This window comes from Melanerpes formicivorus, unplaced genomic scaffold, assembly GCF_026170545.1.
Source record: "Melanerpes formicivorus ecotype bairdi unplaced genomic scaffold, bMelFor1.0.p_v2 SCAF_144, whole genome shotgun sequence".
In the NCBI taxonomy this organism is placed as follows: Eukaryota; Metazoa; Chordata; class Aves; order Piciformes; family Picidae; genus Melanerpes; species Melanerpes formicivorus.
Window position 1 is genome coordinate 284,689 of NW_027142496.1, and position 25,623 is coordinate 310,311.

General features: G+C 40.5%; 1 protein-coding gene across 1 annotated transcript in view; it reads left to right on the forward strand.

Moving 5' to 3' along the window:
• The window catches only part of FREM2 (FRAS1 related extracellular matrix 2), a 130,298-nt gene that overhangs the window by 74,905 nt on the left and 29,770 nt on the right, over positions 1–25,623 (forward strand). The window contains exons 5-13 of the mRNA XM_068168628.1: positions 86–211; positions 1,075–1,326; positions 16,768–16,917; positions 18,160–18,369; positions 18,630–18,827; positions 21,681–21,845; positions 21,923–22,105; positions 23,431–23,561; positions 24,458–24,616. Coding sequence (XP_068024729.1) covers positions 86–211; positions 1,075–1,326; positions 16,768–16,917; positions 18,160–18,369; positions 18,630–18,827; positions 21,681–21,845; positions 21,923–22,105; positions 23,431–23,561; positions 24,458–24,616 — 1,574 coding nt within the window. The remainder of the gene's footprint in view (positions 1–85; positions 212–1,074; positions 1,327–16,767; positions 16,918–18,159; positions 18,370–18,629; positions 18,828–21,680; positions 21,846–21,922; positions 22,106–23,430; positions 23,562–24,457; positions 24,617–25,623) is intronic.

Here is a 25,623-nt window from a genome sequence, read left to right on the forward strand (position 1 = left end):
AATGTCCTAAAATGCTCCGAGCTGTTTTGCAGATGATTTTATGAAGCCATAAATCTACATAAATAAATGCATCTGTTCTTTGCAGAATCAACTGTCTTTATTCCTCAGTCCACCTATACTATTGAAGAAGATGTTGGTGAGTTATTTATTCCAGTCAGAAGAAGTGGAGATGTGAGCCAGGAGCTGATGGTTATCTGCTACACACAACATGGTACAGAAACTACTCATTGAAACAAAGGCAAAAATAGAACAGAGATAAAAAAGCAAAAAGATTAGTTCCATCTGTTGCACAATAAATTGTTTATAATTATTAATTAATGTTTCATCTAAATCTCTTCAGTCCCACTGGAAATGTGTTCATCTTTGCAATCTGACTTAGGTAATTATTGAATACAGCTGAAGAATTACCATGTTCCAAGGCTCTGCCATTTTTTGAGAAGAGGATCTGTGTTCTTTAACTTTTTTGCAACATTTTTATATGCATCCTCATATCATGGGAACTAAATGCCCTGTGGCTATGATATCCTTTACTTGCCTGTATCTTGAAACAATTTGTTGTAAAAGATACCTGTCTTTCAATCTTTTACTGATTATATATACACCGAGTATGGGGTCTCTACACCTGTGTTTTTGTTATTATTATCCCCTGCAGAGATAAAGCAACATTTTACATGAGGTAATCTGGAATCAAAATACTTTGTTTTCATCAAATCCTATCTAAAATAGTTAATTTCTGGTCCACCTATATTTTCAGTGGGTAAAATATACTAAGGGAGTAATCTGGTAATCACAATACCCACAGAGTCTCCTTTGCCAGTCTGTCTCTTGTGATAGACTATTCCTTCTGACTGAAAAGATGCAAATTAATTTGAGGAACCATGTGCTTGCATTGAGTCATATACAGAATAGTTTGTCCAGAGTCCTCCAAAATGTAGCCTGGTCAGAGGTTTCAGCCCATCTTATCACCGGAAAGTAAATAGAAATTAAAAGATAAGGGAAAATAAAATCTGGCCTCTATGAGAAGATCATTACAACCATGGTATATGTAGTGACTGTTTTCCTTTTATGCCACAGGAACAGCATCTGGCACTGCCCCAACCTCTGTGCTTTCTTACTCTGACTACATATCCAGGCCCGAGGATCACAACAGCATTCTACGTTTTGACAAAGAGGAACAAGAGAAAATGTGTCGGGTTGTCATCATAGATGATTCCTTGTATGAAGAAGCTGAGACTTTTGATGTGTTGCTGAGCATGCCGATGGGTGGAAGAATTGGTGCAGAATTTCCAAGCACTCGAATTACCATTGTACCTGACAAGGATGATGGTAAGATAACATGTAATAAAATGACATTCCCAGTTCAGGATAGAAACTACAAATAGCATCATATTCAAATCTGCACATAGAAATTGGATTGTTTTGTACTTCTTCATGGTGGTTAAAACATTTACTGGTCCCACATTGAGATTTGAAAATACCATTAGAAAGCTACGTGAGTTTTTTTAAGTATTCAGTATTGATATTTTATTGTTTGAGAAAATCACATGAGCAGTGACTGGAAGTGAGAAGATACACCTTTCCATTCTACCAAAGCAATAGGTGCAATCTAAAATATCATCTTGCATGGGCACCCATGTGCGTGTGATCCTGAGATTGTGTCCACAAAGCCACTGCATTATGCTCCACAGGACCATATTAGAGGCCCTGATGGACCAGAAGCCACCTAGCAGCTAGAGACAAGCTTTCTTTCTGCCTAGAAGTGTTCATGTGTGCTTCCTTTGTCTTTTTATTAAACCAAATAATCAAAAGACAGTAATGTTGCTTTAGAAATCAACCCAGTAAGAAGTGCTGACAGAGTGATGTGCTTTATTCAAGTGGTTGATAGTTTTGACACATTGCATTGAAAGGGACATTTATAGTGGTAATTAGAGAGAGGTCTGTGACTAAGGAAAGAGTAGAATCAACTGTATTGGCAACTGCTTTCAAAAATACATGGTGTGGCAGCTCACTAGGAGTGGTAGCAAAAAGATTTCCTGGTACAGTTACCCTCACTTATGCATGAAGTTTGGAGGCTGACACCTCAACTGTAAATTCTGTGATACAAATACTAAGAAGATAATTTAGTCCACTCTATGAGGCCATAAACCATCTAGTGTGACCTTTTCATATTTCCTAAAGACTAATGTGAGGAATTGTGTAGTACAGGACACTTTGAAAGTCTGATGCCAAGGTAGATTTTATCAGCAGTGATTCCTCTCTACTTAAGGGTATAAAAGGCGGCTCTTAAAGCCAGGAAGTTAACACCCATCTAATTGCATCATAACTACTCAGTCTGCCTGAAGTTTCTCACCTGTAATCACAGTATCACCAAGGTTGGAAGAGACCTCAAAGATCATCAAGTCCAACCTGTCACCACAGACCTCATGACTAGACCATGATATCAAGTGCCACATCCAATCCCCTCTTGAACACCTCCAGGGGTTGGGGACTCCACCACCTCCCTGGGCAGCACATTTCAATGGCTAACAACTCTCTCAGGGAAGAACTTTCTCCTCACCTCCAGCCCAAACTTCCCCTGTCGCAGCTTGAGACTGTGTCCTCTTGTTCTGGTGCTGGTTGGTAGAGGGAAGAGACCAACCCCTTCCTGGCTACAACCACCTTTCAGGTAGTTGGGGAGAACAATGAGGTCTCCCCTGAGCCACCTCCTCTCCAGGCTAAACAATCCCAGCTCCCTCAGCCTCTCCTCACAGGGCTGTGCTCAAGGCCTCTCCCCAGCCTTGTTGCCCTTCTCTAGACACGTTCAAGTGTCTCGATGTCCTTTTTAAACTGAGGGGCCCAGAACTGGATGCAGAGTACAGGGGCACAATGAGTTGCTGTACAATCATGACAAAACCCAAAAAGTAAAAGAAGTGCACTCAACTTTTTAGTGAGCCAGAGTATACTAAAGAAATTCCTGGCAAGTGAACACTTTAATTAGGGATTATACAATTGTGCTGCTGTGCTGCCAAAGAAAAATCTGGGAAAGAAAAAAAATTATGGTAGGTAGAACATGCATAGATGTATTTGTACATTGTTAAAGGTGATTTTAAAATTAGTCTTGTTGTTCGGACATTTCTTAATTTGGAAAGGACTATTGCTGATACATCCTGAAGTCAGAGACGGGTAGGAAAAAAAGGATTAAGTTAATGAAATACACAACAAAGTAAGCTGTGCATGGTAATCTTGGCTTCAAAGTTACATGTGTCACTACATTTTAAGCACTGAAAAATAAAATAATGAATCTGTCTCAGTCAGAGGTGGTAGTTACAAACCATGAACCCCTGGAAGTAAAGCATTCAGGGGAAAGACCTACACAAATAATTTACTTTTGGAATGGCAGTAATCTCAGTGTTTACTGGACATCTATACATTCAGACAACTCATTAAAGAAGGATGTGCCAGGATCCTTCTACAGGTAATGAAGGAGTCATCTCACTCTAGAAGTAGCTAAAATGTTGAGATTAATCAGTGTGGGTACCCAGTGCATCTGAATACAATGATTTTTGACAACAGATATAATCTCTACTCTTAGAAATTTGCCAGTAATTTTTTCTAATGTTATGTTAAAATAGCTCCTTCTATGAAGTGCCATTAAACAATGAAGAGATACATAGCTATTCCTGCTTCATCAAGTAATTGTGATTTCTAAAGAATAATCTAGTTGAAAGATAAATACATGAACGCCGAGTCTTTCAATAAATCATTAGATGTTCAAAATAAAATCCAAAACCAGACAAAAAAACTTCAACCATTTTCCCGTAAAATTGTGAAGTTGTGTTACTAAACCTAGGTAGAAGTGATGGGTTGCGCTAATTGCTTTCATGAATCTGAAGGATTTAGGGAATCAACAGAAATCCCTCAAGAATTTGAGGTCAGCAAGACAGACTTTTTGTAAATGGGGAGCATGGATCAGCATAATGCTCATTCAGGAAAGGCATTTGCATGCACCAGGGAAAAGGCAGATGAGGTTACTGTGCACTTTTCATTCCCCCTGAAGAGAGGAGGCCTGGAGTTTAAGCTCAGACCCTGAAACCACTCATACCCATCTTCCACTGAAATGCCTTGATGCCCAGGCTCATGGCAACTAAGTAAGGTCAGTGTGGAAGTGCTCTCTGTGTTTCCAAACTGAAGCTGTGACTCTGAAATAGTTTGAAATATGTACAGGGGAAAAGAAAAAAACAAGAGATGCCACGCTTTTGTTAGTAGTCATCTGGAAATAGGACACCTGTAATTTGGTTCCAGCACTAACGTCATTGCTGTGTTTTGTGCAACGTCGGATAGAAAGTGCTTTCGTCCTTGCAACAAGGCTTGCAGTCAAGCATCTGCTCTGTTTTGGTTATTGAGCTGCTGATTTGGACTCGTTTTTACTTAACACTGTTTTGCATTGTGGGCATCTTGGTTTCTAATCACATTTGAGAACCAGAAATGAAGAGATATGATGACTACACAACTGAAAGCTTGCAGATAAGAAGAGAATGCTTCAGGTTTTTTGTCAGTGGCTGTCTTCTCATGTGATTTTAATTACATGCTACTGTATTTAGGATTGCCATGAGAGCATGCCACCTTGCAGCCAGGCTGACAAACAGTCATCTTGCCTTAGTGGAATTGTTGAAGCTTCACGCTGTTCACAGCAGGAAGTACATTAAATACATTTGTTCAACTTCATTCAGACTAGATGGGCAAGCAGCCATTCAGACTTCTTTACATTTCTACATCAAGGCTGGGAAAGCAAAGGACTCAGATTTATGTTGGAGGGTTGATTACCATTTTATTTATACCTACACAGCAGAATCAATCACTTCGATCACCCACATGATAAAGGGTAGCACTATCAGGGAATATTTCACAGCTGAGCAAACTGGATGGTAGTATTTATAATGCAGAAGGCAAACAGAAGAGAGTAATTCTTTAGTCTTCTGGAGATGTCTTTAAAACACCTGCTGTCACTCCCCCTCCCCCCCCCCCCCCCCAGTTAATTAAACTTACAAATTCCTTACCACCGTGTTCTGGAAATCAGTAGCCACTAGCACTTTTCCATCTTGCTTTGAGTAGTAAACTCCACATTGACATTTACTATCAATAACCTGATAAGAGACAGAAATTCAGCACTGCATTGATATATTGTAAATATAGGCTTTGCATTGTCTCCCAAAAGGCATACAGTGTCAGCTAACTTTCAGTATTGTACTGGCTAAATCTCCAACTGATGATAATTAACTATTGTTTTAGTACCGTAGTTTGTCAGAGGGACATCCTTGTCTCACACAGCTAACTGGAATCTCATTTCCACTGCCCTTCAAGGCAAGTAATCAAATGTGTCTTTTTAGTCTTGACAATAGGTGTGTCATAACCTTAAACTAAATGGGTGGGTGCTTGTTCTTGGTAGTTAATATCTGCTTGTCTATTTGTCCAATTTTAGTTACAACCTGAACACTACAGACAGAGCATGCCCAGTGTTATATATGTTTTGTCCTCTGTATGTCCATCTTTTACTACTTGTTCCCTTATCTATTTTTACAGTGTCTGTCGATCTGGTGTCTCTGACTCTTCTGCAAAGCTTTTAATTTCTTTTGTCCTTTCATTAAGTAAAATCTCTGTGTGACCCCTCCCCTTTCCCAGCCAGGTGCCAGACTGGCTACTAATCAAGAGAAAAAGTGGAAGGCAGCCAATTTATGACAACATGTTATACTCCCAGTTCTCTTTCTAATAGTTTCTTGTTATCACCTGTCCAACAGAGTGAAAAATGTTCGGTTTGTGATAGCCTTAAAGATTTTGGAAAATCCTCGTTTGCTGTCTGTCACAGAAATAAATGCATTTCATATCTTACAGTAGGACATTCTGTAGAGGCAACCAGATGCATTTAAGATTTGCTTTTCTAGCTTACCTGTTGCTGGCAGTTTATTAATACATGTGTGTCTGCAGGTACACAGACATTATATATGTGAACTACATAGCTGCTCAGTAACTAGATATATAGTCCAACCTTACGATCTATGCTCCTTAGATAGGTAAGGAAGACACAGCAGAAAGTACTTTGTCATACCTATTTCTGAAGGACTTTGGGATATTAGTAGATAAAAAAATGGACATCAGCCAGAAATGTGCAGCCAATTGTTTCCTGAGAAAGAAATGCAGCCAGGAGGTTCATGGAGATGATTCTATGTCCAGCTCTAGAGTCCTCAGCATAGGAAGGATATGGACCTGTTGGAGCAGGTCCAGAGAAGGGCCACAAGAATGATCAGGAACTAGAATACCTCTCCCCTGAGGAAAGGAGAGTTGGGGTTTTTCAGCCTGGAGAAGAGCAGGATTTCTATGGAGACCTTATTACAGCTTTTTAATACATAAAGGGGGCTTATAAGAAAGACAGAGACTTTTATTACCAAGGCCTGTAGTGACAGGACAAGGGGAAACAGTTTTAAACTGGATAGATTTAGATTGGATATAGAGAAGACATTTGATAGGATTTTTAAGGAACTCACCTACTTTCAGAATGTATTTAGTCTTACAAAGGCCCAGGATTTCTCTCTTTGCTATTGAGCCTCCATAATGTCTTCTCTTTCTTCCACTCAGCTCTCATTACCAAACAATAAATTGCTTGTTTATCATTCTGATGCCTTAGTAATACTAAATGCCAGCCAGTGGGAATCTCAACTGTGGAGAAAACATCATTGTCATCACTATGACTTTGGGCTTTGAAATCTGAGAGATCAGAGTCATCATTTAAGTGGACTATGTTGCAAGATACTATAAACATAACATCCATGGAATGGGCTACTGTGAATTTGTGGTTGTTTCTTGATGTAGGTGTAAGGAAGACTATTTGAAAGAGAAAAACTGAAAATATTTTTCTCAGAAAACCCCTGGTTTTACAAATATACTTATTTACAAATATACTTACTCAGACCCATTCTGCAGACTGCTTTGTCTGCTGCAGGCTGAGTAGTAAACTAATTACTCAACTAAAATGTGAAAAACGTAGTTAGAAATTGCTACCTGCTGTATCTTTGTGTAGCCTCATTTCTAGAATGCCACTTAGGTTCTCCTGCCATTTCTGTTTGTAGGAGTTCTCATTTTTTATCTCATGTATGAAATACTGACTGTGTGCTCCTTTACACTTAGCCTTCTTGTGCGGTGTCTTATGTGTGGTATATATACATACTGCTGCCAAGCCCTCACATTTATCTGTCTACCTCTGTTTCATCAGTTCATTGAGAATTTGTTACTGATTCCATTTTCTGGGCCTCTAACATAAAAATAATCTCATTCTTTTTAAAACTGGAACATGTAGAATATTCTGAGTTTGTTTCATGCTCTGTGGGAGGTCTAGCCAGTAGGAAAAAGGTATGTGGAAATCATATGGTTGCTGCAGGCAACAGTATTAGTTTGTGTGTGTCCCCAGATTACAAAGTGTCTGCTACTTTACCTATTAGTGTTTATATTTTTATTGACATTGGTAAATGAGGCAAATGTCTGGATTATGAAATAGATTGAGCAATAGATTGGAGATTGAGATACTTACAGCAGAAAAAATTCTTTTGACCCTGTCCTCAGACTCTGAACATAGGAAAAGCTCCTCTGACACCTGTGATGGTTCCAGTGATGTCTAAGTCTGTATGTTTTATCCTGAGAGTATGTGCATGAATCATAACAGTGCTACTTCTAGAATAAATACTTTAATGAATATGTTAGTTCACATAAAGAAGACTTTGGTATTTTGGAAAGCAAACCAACAAAGATAAATTAATTGTTTCTAAGAGAAGGCACACACCTCAAATGTGTGAGGCCTCATTTGGACTACTGTGTTTAGTTCTGGGCTCCCTAGTTAAACAAGGACAGGGAACTGCTTGAGCAGGTACTGCTTGAGCTTGATTGGGGTACTAGAACATCTATCTTGTGAAGAAAGGCTGAGGGACTTTGGGCTTTTCAGCACAGAAAAGAGAAGACTGAGGGGAGATCTTATCAATGCTTATAAATACTTAAAGGGTGGATGTCAGGAGGATGGGGCCATTCTTTTTTCAGTGGTGCCCAGCAACAGAACAAAAGAACAAAAAAACAGAACAAACTTGAACATAAGAAGTTTTATCCAAACACAAGAAAGAACTTCTTTATGTTGAGGGTGGTAGAGCCCCAGAACAGGCTGCCCAGATCAATGGTGGAATCTCCGTCTCTGGAGTCACTCAAAACCCACACAGACACAGTTCTGTCATAGTATCATATCATAGTATCAGTCACGGTTGGAAGGGACCACAAGAGTTCCATCTAGTTCCAACCCCCCTGCTAATGTGCTGTGGGTGAATGTACCCTCATGGTGCGGGGCTGGACTAGATGATCTCCACAGGTCTCTTCCACGCCCTGTCATTCTGTGATTCTGTGACACAGCATGGTTTCATGCACTGGGATATTTTTACTCTCCATGGTTCAGGCATGATCTGTAGCTCATCTGCTTATTACTGAAACATTATGAGCTGCAGCCTGATACTAAGCAAAATCAGAATTAGCTCAGTTTTTCAGGCTGCAAAGTATTCTTTAGTCCATCCTTGTAGTGTGAATGGGACTGACAAGAAGTAAATAGTAGGTTACCAGAGATGGGATATCACTCCAGCCGTTTTACTGCCATCCTGAGTCTTGCAGGTAGGGCTGTAGTCTACTTCCTTTGCTGTGCTACTTTGTTCATGTTTGAATTTTGGTTATTCATGTAGCAGGGAGATTACATGTTGATTTCCATGCCTGCCAGGTAGGTGCTGCTAGCGAAGACACTGTGTAGAGAAACTAAAGCATGGATGCACTTTCAGACAAAGGGGGAGTTAAAATGTAAAAGTTTGTACCAAATTAAAATGTATTATAAATTAATTAAAAGTGAATCATATATAATGTTATTCATAGCAGCAATGGATCTCAATTCACAGTTACTCTACTGAAATTACAGAGTAAAGCTGTTTAAAGTGAGAATAATTCAGTGATGACCCAGTGCTGCCAATGCATGGCACTGACAAACAGCATTTTACATTTTTTTTATTAAATGCTGTTTTTCATACAAAATTACATCCTTTAAAAATCATTCCAAGTTGCTAGACACAAATGGAATGTTGAGACATATGGAAATACAGACTTCATTTGCTTGAGATAATGTGTGTGACAATTTGGCTGCAGCTAGTAACTTTGATTCTGAAGTGAATTTACTTCTTGACTGGAAAAGTTATGAGAACAGAGTTAAGAAAATGAAAGCTGTTAAGATTACAACAAATTAATTTGAAAAGTAACCTGTTTTGACCACATCAAATAAAAAGATATTGGCATTTTCACAATAGGTACCCGCTCCAAAACTGAGCTCTGACTGTAATCTTGACCCCTGCTTCTACAGCATTCAGCAACAATAAATGACTTGGCAAATTAAATTCCTTGTGCTGAATGGAAGCTTAGTTGCATGCACAGCTTCCAGTACATGCAAATAGCTGTAAGATGGTGCTATCTAGTTGCAGATGTTAAAGTCCTCTTGATGGTATCATGATAAAAGCTTTTTGTAATGAACGGGTTTTCTGAGCTTTCCTTTTTTCCTCCCTTTAGCATGCATATATAAGAGAGATCAGAAGCTAGCGTTTACTGACATTAAGCAGGAAATGTGCATTTCTTCTCAGATTTAATGGAAATCTGGTTCCTAACTAGTCTGTCCAAACCTCACGTTCAAAAGAGTGGAGTCTCTCAGCAGGTGTGATACTGAAATGCAAGTAAGCGTTGTGTAGGGATTTATATAGATTGTCTGAGTATGAGCCAGGTCAGGTCTGGAGAAAGACTGTCCATGTTTGTCTCTTGTTTTGTGTTTTCATTGGGATTAACTTATTGAGGCGGGAATTATAAAAATATAGTTATCTTTATTTTCTCAAATACCCTGCCCCAAAATTATGTACAAAACTGGTTAAATCTTATTTACAGGTTCTATTTGGTTGCGAATTCTATGAGGATGCTCGTGGGAAACTTTAGAACAATTTAAAGAATTTGGAAAATGGAAAAGGCTAAGACACAAAATAGCTTTATCCCGCTTACAAAATCAGTGGCAAGCCAGGACCCCAGGGAAAGCGGAGAATGCCGGTTTTACTCGCGAGGGCGGGGTAGGAATTTGGAGATGGTCCCTAGGTCCCTTCATCGAGGCTGCTTTCGGAACTGCAGGCTTTGTAATCCAATTTGTGCAGAACTGCAAGCTTTATATTCCAAAGGGAAAAGGACCCTCCAAAGTTAAAGTGTCCTTTGACACAGCTCCCATAAGGCAAAACTTGTGTAGCAGCACTGTCTGAGGAGCTGTAGAAGGGAAGCCGCACTGCCGACATGTTCCAGTGACGAGCCGCAGGCAGGGAGGGTAGCTCCAGCACGGGGCAGGGAGAAGGACCCCAGCGGGTGAAGCCAGGTCTGGCTGATCTCTCCAATTTCACCGTGAACGTAGCACAAGCATGTTCACAACATAGCCCTGTTTGTACTGTGCACGGAATCACAGGATCACAGGATCACAGGATGTTAGGGGTTGGAATGGACCTCTGGAGGGCTTCAAGTCCAACCCCACTGCCAGAGCAGGACCATAAATCTAATGCAGATCGCACAGGAACACATCCAGACAGGGCTGGAAAGTCTCTAAAGAGGAGACTCCTTAACCTCTCTAGAGAGCCTGTTCCAGTGCTCTGTCACCCTTAGAGTAAAGAAGTTCTTCCTCATGTTGAGGTGGAACTTCCTGTGCTGTAGTTTACATTCATTGCCCCTTGTCCAATCACAGAGTGCAAGTGAGCAGAGGCTGTCCCTTCCTGACACCCAGCCCTCACATATTTATGGACATTTGATTATATCCCCTCTTAGTTGTCTTCTCTCCAGACTAAACAGGTACAGGGCTCTCAGCCTTTTCTCATAAGGCAGTGCTCCCAATCCCTTCATCATCCTTGTAACCCTCTGTTGGACTCTCTCAAGAAGATCCCTGTCCCTCTTAAACTGAGAAGCCCAAAACTGGATGCAGTATCAGGTGGGGCCTCACTAGGGCAGAGTAGAGGGGGAGGAGAACCTCTCTTGATCTGCTGGACACACTCTTAATGCACCCCATGATCCCATTGACCTTCTTGGCCACAGAGGCACATTGCTGGCCCATGGATAATTTGTTATTCACCAGCACTCCCAGGTCCTTCTCCACAGGGCTGATCTCCAGCAGATTGCCTCGGAACCTGTACTGGTGCAGTTTATTTTTCCTTCCCAGGTGCAGGACTCTTCACTTGTCCTTGTTGAACCTCATATCAACCAAGCCTCCCAGTTTGGTATTGTCAGCAAACTTGCTGAGCAGACATGCTGTGTGTCTCTTCCATCATCAATGCCATTGATAAAGATGTTGAACTGGACTGGACCCAGAACTGATCCCTGTGGTGACTCAACTAGTTACACATGCTAGTCATTTTCAAATATCATTTGTAAATGAAAGAAGGCAAAAACTTTTAGGAATAAATGGTTCAACACCAGTAGAAAAGGCCAATCATGAGTTCAGTTGTAATGACTGTTTCTTCTGGTTCCAAAAGTCTGTGTATGTCACAATGGCAGGTCTTCCTCTTCTGAGAATGTGTGCATATATCTCTCGCTGGAAACATATAGCACTGAAAATCACTTTAGCGTTAAGGATTATCGAAGTGTCAGCACAGGAGACTCTGTTCTTTTGTGTTTGTCCTAACTATCCTACCTTGCAAATTATTTACACTGGCAGTCCAAACTGATTGTGGCACTTTGCATATCTTACAATCAATCTACTTTTTTGCCACGTCCCTCTAAGCATATAAGTTTAAAAACAAAAGCGTGCTTGGGAATATATATCTTTTGTGTTATTGGATTGATTGTCTGATATAGGTTCAAAGATAGACCAATTTCTGAAGAGCATCAGAAGTGTATTTGTTTTCCTGCTTGATGACTGACTAGTGCTGTAGTTGATATACACTCCTGACTGTGTAAGTACAAAGGCAAGACAAAGATTTCATTTCTGTGTGAAGAAACTTGGGACTAAAGCTTCAAACCTTTCTCCTATAATTATTGTAACTCCATGCCAGTGAAATCTGTGGGTCTGAACAAAAAACCCTAAAAATACTTCCTCTTATTTCTGTAAGAGGAACTATTAAATTTGCAGTGGTCTCTCTTCAGAGTGATTACTAGATTAAAGATTTGCTGTAAGGGAGCCTGCAGTCACTGAGCAGAGTGTTTTCCAGTTGTGACCTGAGAAAGACAATGCTTTCCCTGTTAGTAGCTTGGCTTTGATACTTACCCCGGGGAGCTACTGACACAGCTTTACAGGAAATGAATGTACAAAACATTTGTAAGGATTTGTTTCCTAGGATGGGTAACCATGCAGACTGTGTTTTTCATTGAAGATACATGCCTCAAAAAGTGTGAAAAACTCACTCTGGAATAAAGGCAAGCTAACTGAAGGTTTAGGCATTTTTATGTGTGAGAATTCTTCTTCAGCTGCATTAAAGCATTAGGATAATATTATAGGAAACAGACAACATTTTCTTGTATATCTTCCATGTAGCTTAAGGCAAATCATTCAAGTTCTCTTTGTAGTCAGTGAGTAGAAGGGAATGAATCCCCATTTCCTCAGATTCTTTTTACTGTAGTGAGTGAGCCATTTCACCTCTCCTTCTGTATGTTCATTGTTCTGGGAAGCCTCCTGGAATGGCCTATCTTTGTCCTTGCAAACTGATAGCAAGCAGTCTGTGAATGTTAGTACCTTTCACTTAATTGCTTAAAGTGAGGTGCAGCCAAGTCGAGATCTAATTCCAGAACTACTGGGACAGCAATACAGAGAAAACAGGATTATAACAATGAGCTAAGACTTGGGAAAGGGTGCTAAACTTTAAGAATACTTGTGTAAGAAATTACATGCATTAGGTTTGACAGTATTTTTAGCTGTTGGCACATTCAGAACCATTTGGTCTTAGTAGGCATTCTGTATTTTTAACCTCTTAGAGTCTTTGTCCATCTTGAGAATTTTAGATCGTTGTCTGTCTGAAAAGTCACATTTCTTTGCAGATGTAATACCCAGATCTGCAGTATCCCTCTAAGTAGAAATCTTATCAAACTTAATAGCAGTTGTATAAAAAGGTCCAGAGTGTATCCTCTTCACCTGTTAAAAATGTTTCAGATAAGAGCTTCATAGTCTCAGATATAAATGCAACTACTGACAACACAGTCGCTATGGGCAAATAATGTAACACTAATGTGTGTTGGTCTGTGTACACAAGTACACACACAATTAAAGACATACAATATTAAATCCAAAATTTAAAATTGGAACTGAAAGCCTTTTTATCTACTAAATGTATGCATTTGCTAAGTTTGTCTTTCATCCTGCAAAGGTTGATGACATTAATAATGCTCAAGAAGGTCTGTGAATCTGCACTATTTTTCAGTAAAGACATTCGGTTCCATCCATTTGTTACAATTCGTGATTTAACATTTAGCAGATGAGCAGAGAGGCAGCTACTTTTGTTTCACTGATGTGGAATATTAAGAGGGTTGGGGATTTTGGCCTGGGTATTTTTAGTTATTTCTTTTGTCAGTTGTGAAATACAGGAAAATCTTGAAAACAGAAGAGAAAATGCTTTCTCTAAAACTTCCAAATTAACTCTGGAATCTAGTTCCCAAATACTTACACACTGCTGCCTTCTCAGATTAAATTCTGGCTTAGTAATAACCAAGTAACTATATATTACTTCCAGTTAGTTTTAATTTAATTCCTATTTTACAATGTTCTTTAATAACAGAAAAAAACACCTCTTCGGAGTACATCTTCACCATATCCACTTTTATTGAGCTTAGTTGTAGTCCAAAGCAGGTTCTTCAATTCTGAAGTACTTGTTCCATTGTAGTAGAAGGCACAGGTTTTGCAACATACATATAATCTTAAAATTTGACTGAATCATGGAAATGATGGACCCAGTTTCTAGTTGCCATTAAAGAGGATTTGTACCTCCTCATTTGAGTAAGTTGTAACTTTTCTGTATGGTAGACATAGCTCTTTTCCAGTAATTTCCTTTGATTTTCCTTTTTACTTCTATGCTTGACGAAGGAGAAGTACTCATAGTGCCACTGATAAGAGTACTGATCAATTGCTGTGATCTTTGCCAACTTAAATTGAGTTGGCCATCTGCTTTGTGGTATTTTCAAGCATAACCTCATGTTAATAATAAATACTCAGTGGGTGGCATAAGAAAACTATAATGAAATAGAAGAAAACTTTTGCAGGTTTCCTGGATCTTGAGGAAGGTAGTTACGGTTTCTGCTGGACAGTAGGATAACTGAGGCACTGGGATGTGAATTCTCACTCTCATAATTTTGAAACAGGAGTCATAGAATTGATAGGGTTGCAAAAGACTTCAGAGATCATCAAGTCCAACCTGTCACCCAAGACCTCATGACTACTAAACCATGGCACCAAGTGCCACATCCAATCCCCTCTTGAACACCTCCAGGGATGGGGACTCCACCACCTCCCTGGGCAACCCATTCCAATGGCAAATTACTTTCTCTGTGAAGAACTTTCTCCTCACCTTGAGCGTAAACTTCCCCTGGTGCAGCTTGAGACTGTGTCCTCTTGTTCTGGTGCTGGTTGCCTGGGAGAAGAGAACAACCTCCACCTGGCTACAACCTCCCTTCAGGTAGTTGTAGACAACAATAAGGTCTCCCCTGAGTCTCCTCTTCTCCAGGCTGCACCCAAAGAGTGGCTGTCAATGGCTCCATGCCCCAGTGGAGGCCAGGGACAAGCGGAGTCCCTCAGGGATCAGTCCTGGGACCTGTCTTGTTCAACATCTTTGTCAGTGACATGGACAGTGGCATTGAGTGCACCCTCAGCAAGTTTGCTGATGACACCAAGCTGTGTGGTGCAGCAGACAGCTGGAGGGAAGGGAGGCCATCCAGAGGGACCTTGACAGGCTGGAGAGGTGGGCACAAGCCAACCTCATGAAGTTCAATAAGAGCAAGTGCAGGGTCCTGCATCTGGGTGGAGGCAATCCCAGGCACAAATCCAGGCTGGGCAGTGACTGGCTGGAAAGCAGCCCTGAGGAGAGAGACTTGGGGGTGCTGGTGGACAAAAAGCTCAACATGAGCTCTCACTGTGCACTTGCAGCCCGCAAAGCCAATCAGATCGTGGGCTGCATCAGGAGAAGTGTGGCCAGCAGGTCGAGGGAGGTGATCCTCCCCCTCTACTCAGCCCTGGTGAGACCCCACCTGGAGTACTGTGTCCAGTTCTGGAGCCCCTATTACAAGAGGGATGTGGAGGTGCTGGAACGTGTCCAGAGAAGGGCCAGGAGGATGAGCAGAGGGCTGGAGCACCTCTCCTATGAGGACAGACTGAAGGAGCTGGGGCTGTTCAGACTGCAGAAGAGAAGGCTCCCAGGTGACCTCATTGTGGCCTTCCAGTATCTGAAAGGGGCTACAGGAAGGCTGGGGAAGGACTTCTCAGGATCTCAGGTAGTGATAGGACTAGGGGGAATGGAATGAAGCTGGAGGTGGGGAGATTCAGGCTAGATATGAGGAGGAGGTTCTTCACCATGAGAGTGGTGAAACCCTGGAATGTGTTGTCCAGGGAGGTGGTCGAGGCCCCGTCCCTGGGGGTGTTTAAGAGCAGGCTGGCTGAGGCTCTGTCCAGCCTGATCTAGTGTGGGGTGTCCCTGGCCTTGGCATGGGGGTTGGAACTAGATGATCCTTGTGGTCCCTTCCAACCCTGAATGAAAATATGAAACTATGAAACTATAAACAATCCCAGCTCCCTCAGCCTCTCCTCTTAGGGCTTGTGCTCAAGGCCTCTCCCCAGCCTCATTGCCCTTCTCTGGACACGTTCAAGTGTCTCAGTGTCCTTCTTAAACTGAGGGGCCCAGAACTGGACACAGGACTCAAGGTGTGGCCTAACCAGTGCTGAGTACAGGGGCAGAATGACTTCCCTGTTCCTGCTTGCAAGAAAAACTGATATACATCCAGCATGGAGCTGTGCTATGGTTTTAATCCTATTTTCCCTGTGAAATCGCTGTGGGTAGAAAAACTGAAAATGGGAGGAAAAAATCAGGATAAATGATATGTCTGTTAAGTGATAACATTTAATGTCCTTTTTGCTGTTTGTTATAAAGTGTGGAACTTAAATATTAAGATAAGAGATGGTTCACATTCCACTTTATGTGAAATAAGATTGATTTTGTTTTAAATGGTAGGTGCGGGGGAACTAAAATTAAGTATTTGCCCCCTTGATTAGCTGGAAAACATTTCCGAAAGCAGCTCCAGTTATATATCATGTTCTAGTCTGGTTGTAGTAACAGGAATTTGTAAGAACATTCAAGATGTTTCATTATCTGTATTCACCTTTGTCTCTTTGCACCAAAGTGAAAAATGCAAGGAATTTTCTGGACTCAACTCAAAGAAATTTAATGAGATAACACATTTTGTTTTGCACAGATTCATAACTGCTGACACACATAGTTGAAAATGTAGGATGCAAGACAGGAGCACAGCGCTGATACAACAAATATTGACCCAAACCAGGCACACCAGTACTTGAAAAGAAGCTAAAAATACCTAGAAAAAATTCTAAACCCTATTTAAAAAAGAAATCTGTTTCATTTACTGAGAAGAACAAAGTACTCTGCATTGTCTAATATAGATTTTATGCTCTCTTATTACCTTCAACATAAGGTAAAGAAACATTTACAGATATCGTTCCTCTTTCACCAGAACCATCATTCTATTTTGGAAATGATGAATACTATGTTGATGAGAGTGCTGGCTATATTGAGGTATGTGTCTGGAGGACTGGAACTGATCTGTCTAAAGCCGCCTCTGTTACAGTGAGGTCTCGCAAATCTGAACCAATAACTGCAGAGGGTAAGTTATTGTTTTGCTCTGGTTTCATAGTACATCGCAATGTATGCCAAAAGACACACCTTTGTGTGTGTTGCTGTTAGCAGATCTTTCTTCTCAGAAAAGATAGTTACAGAATTTCTCATATAGAAACAGGAGTAGGAGCCCATGTGCAGTACAGCACTGAGAGAAATACCTTCAAATCCTCATACAAAATACAGTCCCATAAAGACAGTTGTTTACTGCCTCAATATCATACTCTGGGCATGGAGTTATAATCACTGGCGCCTCTCATTTTTACTTCTGGCAATGAGAAATTACAATCTACTATCCTGTTCAGCAAGTGGCTGCCTACAGGTGTGTTATTCAGTCACGCTTTGACAGAACTTATGCCTGCAAAATCAGGTGTTGGTGTACACAAACCACAGTGTTAAAAGCTAAAACTTAAAAATTATCTTCCTTAGATGTTTATCCTGAGTGTAACTGGGTAGCAGAGTTTATCTTCTGAGCTTATTTTCAGTGAGGCAAGACTGCATAAAACTTTACTGTTATTTCAGGAATATCTGAACATCACATGTATCTATCATTTGTAAAATATGCAATAAATGTCATTTCTCATTAAAAAGAAAATAATGAAAAAAAGAAAAAGAAAAAAAGAAAATATGAAAAGAAGAAAGTATGAATACTTCATTTCTGAACTTGCTTGCAGGATCTGATGTCTTTATCTCATCCTGAATATGAAATATCCATATAGTAAAATCCTTCATTCATTGTGCTAGGACCTCTAGGATTCAAAAATGGAATGGTACAGCTCTTGGGGTCTCCAGTCTCTTGGTCACGGCCTGAAAGCTTTGACATGGCTGGCTGCTTTTACAGCCGTAAACCTGGTTCTGGGTCTTACATAGTGCAGCAATGGATGTGCTGCATTGAGCTACCAGTTGTGGCATCTTATCTTAGAGGCTTAGTTCTAGGGTAGAGTGGCAATAAGTGTTAGTTTACCACAGAACAGAAGGAGCTCCGGTTTGTGACTTGAATCATTAGACAAAAAGTAGCTTAATAATGACTTGGTTTATTGTACAGTACAATGTTAGATGGTCAAAAGATATTTTTTCTTGACATGACTGCCAAAATTCAGCAAATTTTAAAATTGCATTTAAAGAAGAAATAAATGTTCCTACAATTGTCTACTGATAGATATTTTTATTTTTCATTACATTTAATGCTGTTTATGAAATGAATATTTTTCATCTCTTGTCCCTTTGGTAGCTGGAGTAGATTATGTAGGCATCAGTCGCAATTTGGATTTTTCCCCTGGAGTCAACATGCAGACGTTCCGTGTGGTAATTCTGGATGACCTTGGGCAGCCAGTGTTAGAAGGAACTGAGAAGTTTGAGCTTGTGCTGAGGATGCCTATGAATGCTGCCCTTGGTGAGCCCAGCAAGGCCATCATCTTCATTAATGACTCAGTGTCTGACTGTGAGTAATAATTCTTTATACCTTTTTGCATTTATGCAGGAGGCGAATGACTGCAATACACAAATAGTGGCTGTCCCTTTGAATTGCACCAAAGACAGTGAATCCATGTTTCAGCTACAGAAGATGCATGAAGTCATTTGTTGACTAGCTGCTTATGTCATATATCTGTTGCAATGTAACATAGCTATATTTGAAATAGTGGAGATATGTTAACTTTTACAATTAGACTTTACAAATGCTTTTTATGTTTTTCTACCCAGTGCCTAAAATGCAGTTTAAAGAATCTGTATATGTAGGCAATGAAAATGATGGACAGATTTCTGCTATGATATATAGGAGTGGAGATATCCGATACACATCCACTGTGAGATGCTATACAAGGCAAGGTTCAGCTCAGGTAATGCTGGACTTTGAAGAACGTCCTAACACTGACAGTTCCATCATCACATTCCTTCCTGGTAAGTGCCTGACTAAATTTAGAAACCTTTAGTCTACCTTGTTTTGCTTTGCTTTATTTTGTGTGTTTAGTTTTATTTTAATTATGACTTCTCATAAAGCAGTGTCACAATCACTCTGGAAAATCAAGCTCTTTTCCATACCTAATGGACACAGTGCACAGAAATTACATTGTCTGTTTTTACTTCACTTCTGACCTAGAGTGATAATCAATAAGGATCAAAGGGGCATATCATCAGCAGGGGGGTGGAACCAGATGATCTTTGAATCCCTCCAAGTCAAACCATTCTACAATTTTATGATTCTGTGATCTTTTTGATAGCAGAAGCAGGCTCAACATAGCATAATTACAGAATCACAGGCATGCTATCAGATAGGAAATCCTGCTCTTTGTAAATCTGGTTTCTGGTAAATACATATGACTTGCACTGAAATGGGTATCTGGTCTTTCAACAGGGATAGAGCTCTCTAATTTCTGTTTGAATTTTTTTTTCCCACCAAGTCTTTCCTAAGGCTGTTCACCAATGCCAGGTACTTAGTATCTTACACCAGAGATGAAGTACAAACAAAACAGATGTTACTACCTTGAAAGAATATTGGCAAATAACTTCTATTTGTGCAGAAGACAGTCTAGTCTATTAAAGTTTACATATTTGTAATATTTTTAAAACTCCTAAACAAGTTTTGTCATCAGCATGACATCCTTGGTATGCCTGTATCATAGAAATGGCAACCTTCATATTTCTGTAGACATGTATCACACTCCTCCTATAAAATGAGTTGTTCAGTCTGTCTTTATTTAGAGCTGATCTCAGCATTTAGCATTGTCATGAGCTCCATACCTTTGCCCATCATTTCTGCACAACCAGGAAGGAGAATCCAACCTGCTAGGATTAATGGATCTGGGTCCCATAGAAAGTTACATGGAAGTTTCAGTGCAGTTTTCACTTTTCCCATGTAACAATGAACAGAATGGATATTTTGAATTTTTTTTCCTCCTAATGGATATTTCTTTTTCTATAGGGGGAAAAGACAACCTCAGAAAAAAAAATGAGCAGTGTCCTGATCTTGTTCTTCATCTGGAAGAGCCTTGATCATATTTGCATGTATAATGCTGAAAAAATGCTTTAAATTGACCTCATCTCTCCCATATCCTGTGCTGCTGTTTTTCTCAGGGATGTAGGAGTCATTCTCATGACGATGAGCCCACTAAGCCTAACACTGAAAGCTAGACACTGAACATTGCTCATAATTTCTCCTGCTCTTGTAGAATGCTTAAGATAAGACCTTTTTCCCAGAGTGTCTGAACATCTAGTAAATCTAGGCACACTGATTTGTGAGTGCTCAAATTGAGCATTTTGAAATTTCAAAGCATTTTTAAGGCATTGTCACTTGGCATCAGTGGGAGTTTAAAAGACATTAAAATCAAATGGAATAATATAAGTGAAGGTCTACAGCCAGAGAGTTGGAAGCTGGAGAGAATCAGAAGAAAACTAAAATAAAGAAACTCCCAAGACAAAGTTAGTATTACTGAAAGTTTCTATTACTCTGCTTCCTTGTGCAAGCATTTATTTTTTAAAGGCACACTGGGAGCGATCACTGAGAAGATATATTTCATTCTAAGATAAAACAAAAGGAAGAACACATATGAAGTGGGCATACCAAATAGAAACTTGTCTTAGAGAAGTGCCAAAATGGGGGGTTCCACTTTAATGAGTTTTCAAATAAAAGTAATCATTACTGCTTCTACTTTAACTTTAACTGCCTGGTGAATATGGGGAGGCCTGTGGATGTGGTCTACCTGGACCTCAGCAAGGCCTTTGACACTGTCCCCCATAGCAAACTGCTGGCCAAGCTGTCAGCCCATGGCTTGGATGGGAGCACACTGCATTGGGTTAGGAACTGGCTGGACGGCTGAGCCCAGAGAGTGGTGGTGAATGGTGCCACATCCAGCTGGCGGCCAGGCACCAGTGGTGTGCCCCAAGGATCAGTACTGGGCCCTCTGCTCTTTAACATCTTTATTGATGATCTGGATGAGGGCATTGAGTCCATCATCAGTAAACTTGCTGACGACACCAAGCTGGGGGCAGGAGTTGATCTGCTGGAGGGTAGAGAGGCTCTGCAGAGGGACCTCCACAGGCTGGACAGAGTCCAAGGGCATGAGATTGAACACATCCAAGTGCCGGGTTCTGCACATTGGCCACAGCAACCCCATGCAGAGCTACAGGCTGGGGTCAGAATGGCTGGAGAGTGGCCAGGTGGAGAGGGACCTGGGGATAAAGGTCGATGGTAGGCTGAACATGAGCCTGCAGTGTGCCCAGTGTGCCTGTAAGGAGAGGCTGAGGGAGCTGGGGTTGCTTAGCCTGGAGAAGAGGAGACTCAGGGGTGACCTTATTGCTCTCTACAACTACCTGAAGGGAGGTTGTAGACAGGCGGATGATGGTCTCTTCTCCCAGGCAGCCAGTACCAGAACAAGAGGACACAGTCTCAGGCTGCACCAGGGGAGGTTTAGGTTGGATGTTAGGAAGAAGTTCTGCAGAGAGAGAGTGATTGCCCATTGGAATGGGCTGCCTGGGGAGGTGGTGGAGTCGCCGTCATTGGAGGTTTTCAGGAGGAGACTGGATGGGGTGCTTGGTTGCATGGTTTAGTTGGAAGGGTTGGGCTTGATGATCTTGAAGGTCTCTTCCAACTCGGTCTATTCTATTCTATTCTATTCTAACTCATTAATCTGTACGGTGTCAAGTTGGATGCCTTGGCCAGCAGAAGCAGCCTGTGGTTCCTTGAGCTTTGAGAGATGTGCTGTTATAGGGCAAAGAACACATAAGTTCTGCATATTACCTTCAGAATGATTGCAGGTGAAACTGAGAAGCCTTGCACACTGGTGCTGATGGATGATACTTTCCATGAGGAAGAGGAAGAGCTACGTTTGGTTCTTGGCACTCCAAGAAGTGATTCTTCCTTTGGTGCCTGTATTGGCGAACAAAACGAGACGCTGATAAGGATTAAAGATGATGCAGACAGTAAGAAATTATTTTGTTTTTATTGGCTTTTGGAAGCCCATTTGTGTGCTCTAAAAACATTTGTCTTCTAATTACAGAGCCTATTATTAGGTTTGCTGAGACCAAATTCAGTGTAAGTGAACCGAAGGACGTAAAGCCAGTAGCAGTTGTAAAAATCCCAGTGCTTCGTCTGGGAGACACTTCCAAAGTTTCTGTTGTGAGAGTTCATACAAAGGATGGATCTGCTACTTCTGGAGAAGATTATCACCCTGTATCAGAAGGTAGGATCATTCAGATGATTATCACATCCTACTATTTGTTTTTATTCAGGACAGTAAGATAATGTTTGTAAAATGAGTAGAATACTTTGCAACCACATCTATTAATATGTTTTGCTATTCAAATTCAGTATGGACATGATCCCACGTGGCATGCTACAGATAAATTGCTCTTGGAATACTAGATAACAGTCAAGATATTTACAAATTAATTGTGCTTCCTTTAAAAACATCTGTAGCTCAAGAAACTGTAGAAGAAATGTGGGTCACCTTAGTAACATTTGCAGAGTGCAATACCATTACTCTGCAAAAGCATCTACTCATAGGTTATGATTGCATAGTTGTTCATGGCTTTTACTCTGTGTAGGAATTAGTGTCTGTCTCTATTAATTTTTCTGCTTCCATAATTATTAAGCTTTCTTGTATCTCCTCACTAGTGATGAATGAGGAGTGAAGCTGTGCAACAGAAAAAGAAATTTGAAAGGAAGTTGATAAACTTCTTTCCATTATTATCCCACCCACATGGTATATTGAATGACTAACAGAGCACCTCTCTCCCCCACCTTCTCCACTGACCTTGGTGTCTGAAAAGTTCTTTCTCTCAGGTTTTCTCATTGCTTCCAGCTGCAGTTGCTGTTGCACAGCAATTATTTTGCCCATCCTAAATGTTATCCCAGCAGCACTGCCATCATTGCCGATGGACTCAGCCTTGACCAATGGCAGGTCCATCTTGAAACCCATTGGCAGTCCATTTGTATTGGCTCTATCAGACATAGGGGAAGCTTCTGGCATCATCTCACAGAAGCCACCCCTGCTACCAAAACCTTCCCACTGAAAAAACAAAGATTGAACAAACTTTTTATCTACCATGACCTCCAAAGTATTTTCAGAGACAATGCTTTTCTTCTGCGTAACTGTAGATTTGTGCCTTATTGTTATTATATACCACTCTGTTAAAATGCATTTTGTTTGAGTAAGATCTGGCAGTTTTGTTACTTAGAATTCTTCAGTCCTTTGGTCATTCACATTACCTACATTTATGTATTAATTTGTCCCAGATCATTTTCAAAATATTAAGTTCTTTTAGACTAAATCTTGGTTTTTGCAGATCTGTTTTGATGATGAAAATACTTCATTTTCAGCGATTTCCACATTTCCACTGCTATTCATTGTTATGTGGGTTTTTATCGTCAAAACACATGAATTAAATATATGAACATCTGTGTTTTGAAAATTAAGTGTTGACTGCTGTCTCTCAAGGCTGGGCCTAGGATTGCAGTGTATTATGAACAAGAAATTTATTTGTAAGTGTCTCACTGTATTTTTAGAAATTGAGTTTAAGGAGGGTGAAACACAGCACTTTGTGGAGATTGAAGTTATCTTTGATGGAGTAAGGGAGATGAGAGAAGCCTTCACTGTTCACCTGAAGCCTGATGAGAACATGGTGGCAGAAATACAGGTAACAAATCAATTCAAAGTCCTCTAAACCAAAATCTGCTAAACAGACCTTGCTTTCTGTCTCATAGCTTTACTCTTAAGGTTTATACACACCATCTGGGCTTGTATCTTAGAAGACAAAGATGATCATCCCAGCTGACACAACAGAACCTATCCAAGTTTGTTGCCAAGGCAATAATGTTTATAGGGTCATTGAGAGGATGAAAGATGGAAGTCTTCAGGTTATCAGTTCAGACACATTCTTCTTATAGGATCAGTCCTAAAAACTATGTCCTCTTGGAAATACCCTTTGGCAATACACTATAACCTCTATACTCTAAAAAGAGGAACCAGGTGAAATATAACTTCTGATATCAAAACCATATTAATATTATTCTTATTGTGTAAAAAGGAATAGCCACATGTCCTTGTTATTTAATATAATATCATACAGACTTTGAATTTCAACAATATATTTCTCTGATTCTGCATAAAATATTCTTCAGACTCTTTGGCTACTTCATCATTGCCACACCATATATAGTCTGATTCTGGGTAGCCAGACAGCAGATACACAGTCTGTGCTGATGGCAAACATTTCCCCTACGCACTGAATCCTATAGTGCACTTTTGGGTTCTACTAGAACACTGAAGTGATGGAAGAGAGCTGAAATACAGGCTTAAAGCTTTTGCTATCCTCACTGATCCAAAAGTAAAAAAAGTCACTTTAGCTCTTGCTTTTGTAGTCTATAACATATTTTCCAATGCTTCAACCCTTTCACAATAGTTCTAATTGAAGTTTTAGAACTTACTTCAGAACAATGTTTCAAAGATTAGACATACTCTGATGAAGGTCCAACTTGGATCCCCATTTATTTAAATGTTGACAGAGAACTGTTTCTGTCTTTTCATTGTCAGACAGCCAAGGCCATTGTTTACATTGAAGAAATGAACAGCATGGCAGATGTGACCTTTCCCTCTGTCCCTCAAGTTGCATCCCTTCTGATATACGATGACACTTCTAGAGCTAAAGACAGAACCAGTCCCGTAGCTGGCTATCCTGTCATCTGTATCACAGTGAGTATCTGTGGAAAGATGGGACAAAATCAGTATATGGGTTTTATTCGGTGGATTTTAGGCACTTGCTATCAAATCATATTGTTGAAATGCTTGAGTTCAAGATAGATCTGTTCTAATAATACATGAGTTCAAGGTACAAATATCCTAAGAACTAATCTAATTTGTCTGGATAATGAATGAATTTTCAGGAGGACAAAAAGTATCGAAAGATATTTCATTTGTTCAATCACTAAAAACAATTTGATACTCAGGCTGTGTCTATGATTACATAGCTTAACTGCTCCCTGCATTATCTCCCTAATTTGCAGAGTTAAAACCACTGGAGATAACAGATGAGCCCTTGTTTTCAGAGTGCCACAGAGTGAAAAATGGGTATTTTGTTGAAGTTCCACAGGCTTCTTTCACTGTAATTTTACAACTGAAAGGTTTGCATGAATACTCAAATGCACCAAGGAACATTTTGGTCCGTCTCCATTTTCAGTTTGTTTCTCACATCATTCCTTATGCACAGGAGTGGATCACATGTAGAATGGTTCTTCTAAGCAAAACAAAGAAATCTTTAGATTCAAAGTATGCTTGAAGAATTAGATCAGAGAGGTGGTAGAGTTGGAGCTGTTCAAGAGTCATGTAGATCATCTTTATTGATGAGCTAGATGAGGGCATTGAGTCCATCATCAGTAAATTCACAGATGACACCAAGCTGGGGGCAGGAGTTGATCTGCTGGAGGGTAGAGAGGCTCTGCAGAGGGACCTCCACAGGCTGGACAGATGGGCAGAGTCCAAGAGCAGGAGATTGAACACATCCAAGTGCCGGGTTCTTCACATTGGCCACAGCAACCCCATGCAGTGCTACAGGCTGGGGTCAGAGTGGCTGGAGAGCAGCCAGGTAGAGAGGGACCTGGGGGTACTGGTTGATGGTAGGCTGAACATGAGCCTGCAGTGTGCCCAGGTGGCCAAGAGGGCCAATGGCATCCTGGCCTGTATCAGTAACAGTGTGGCCAGCA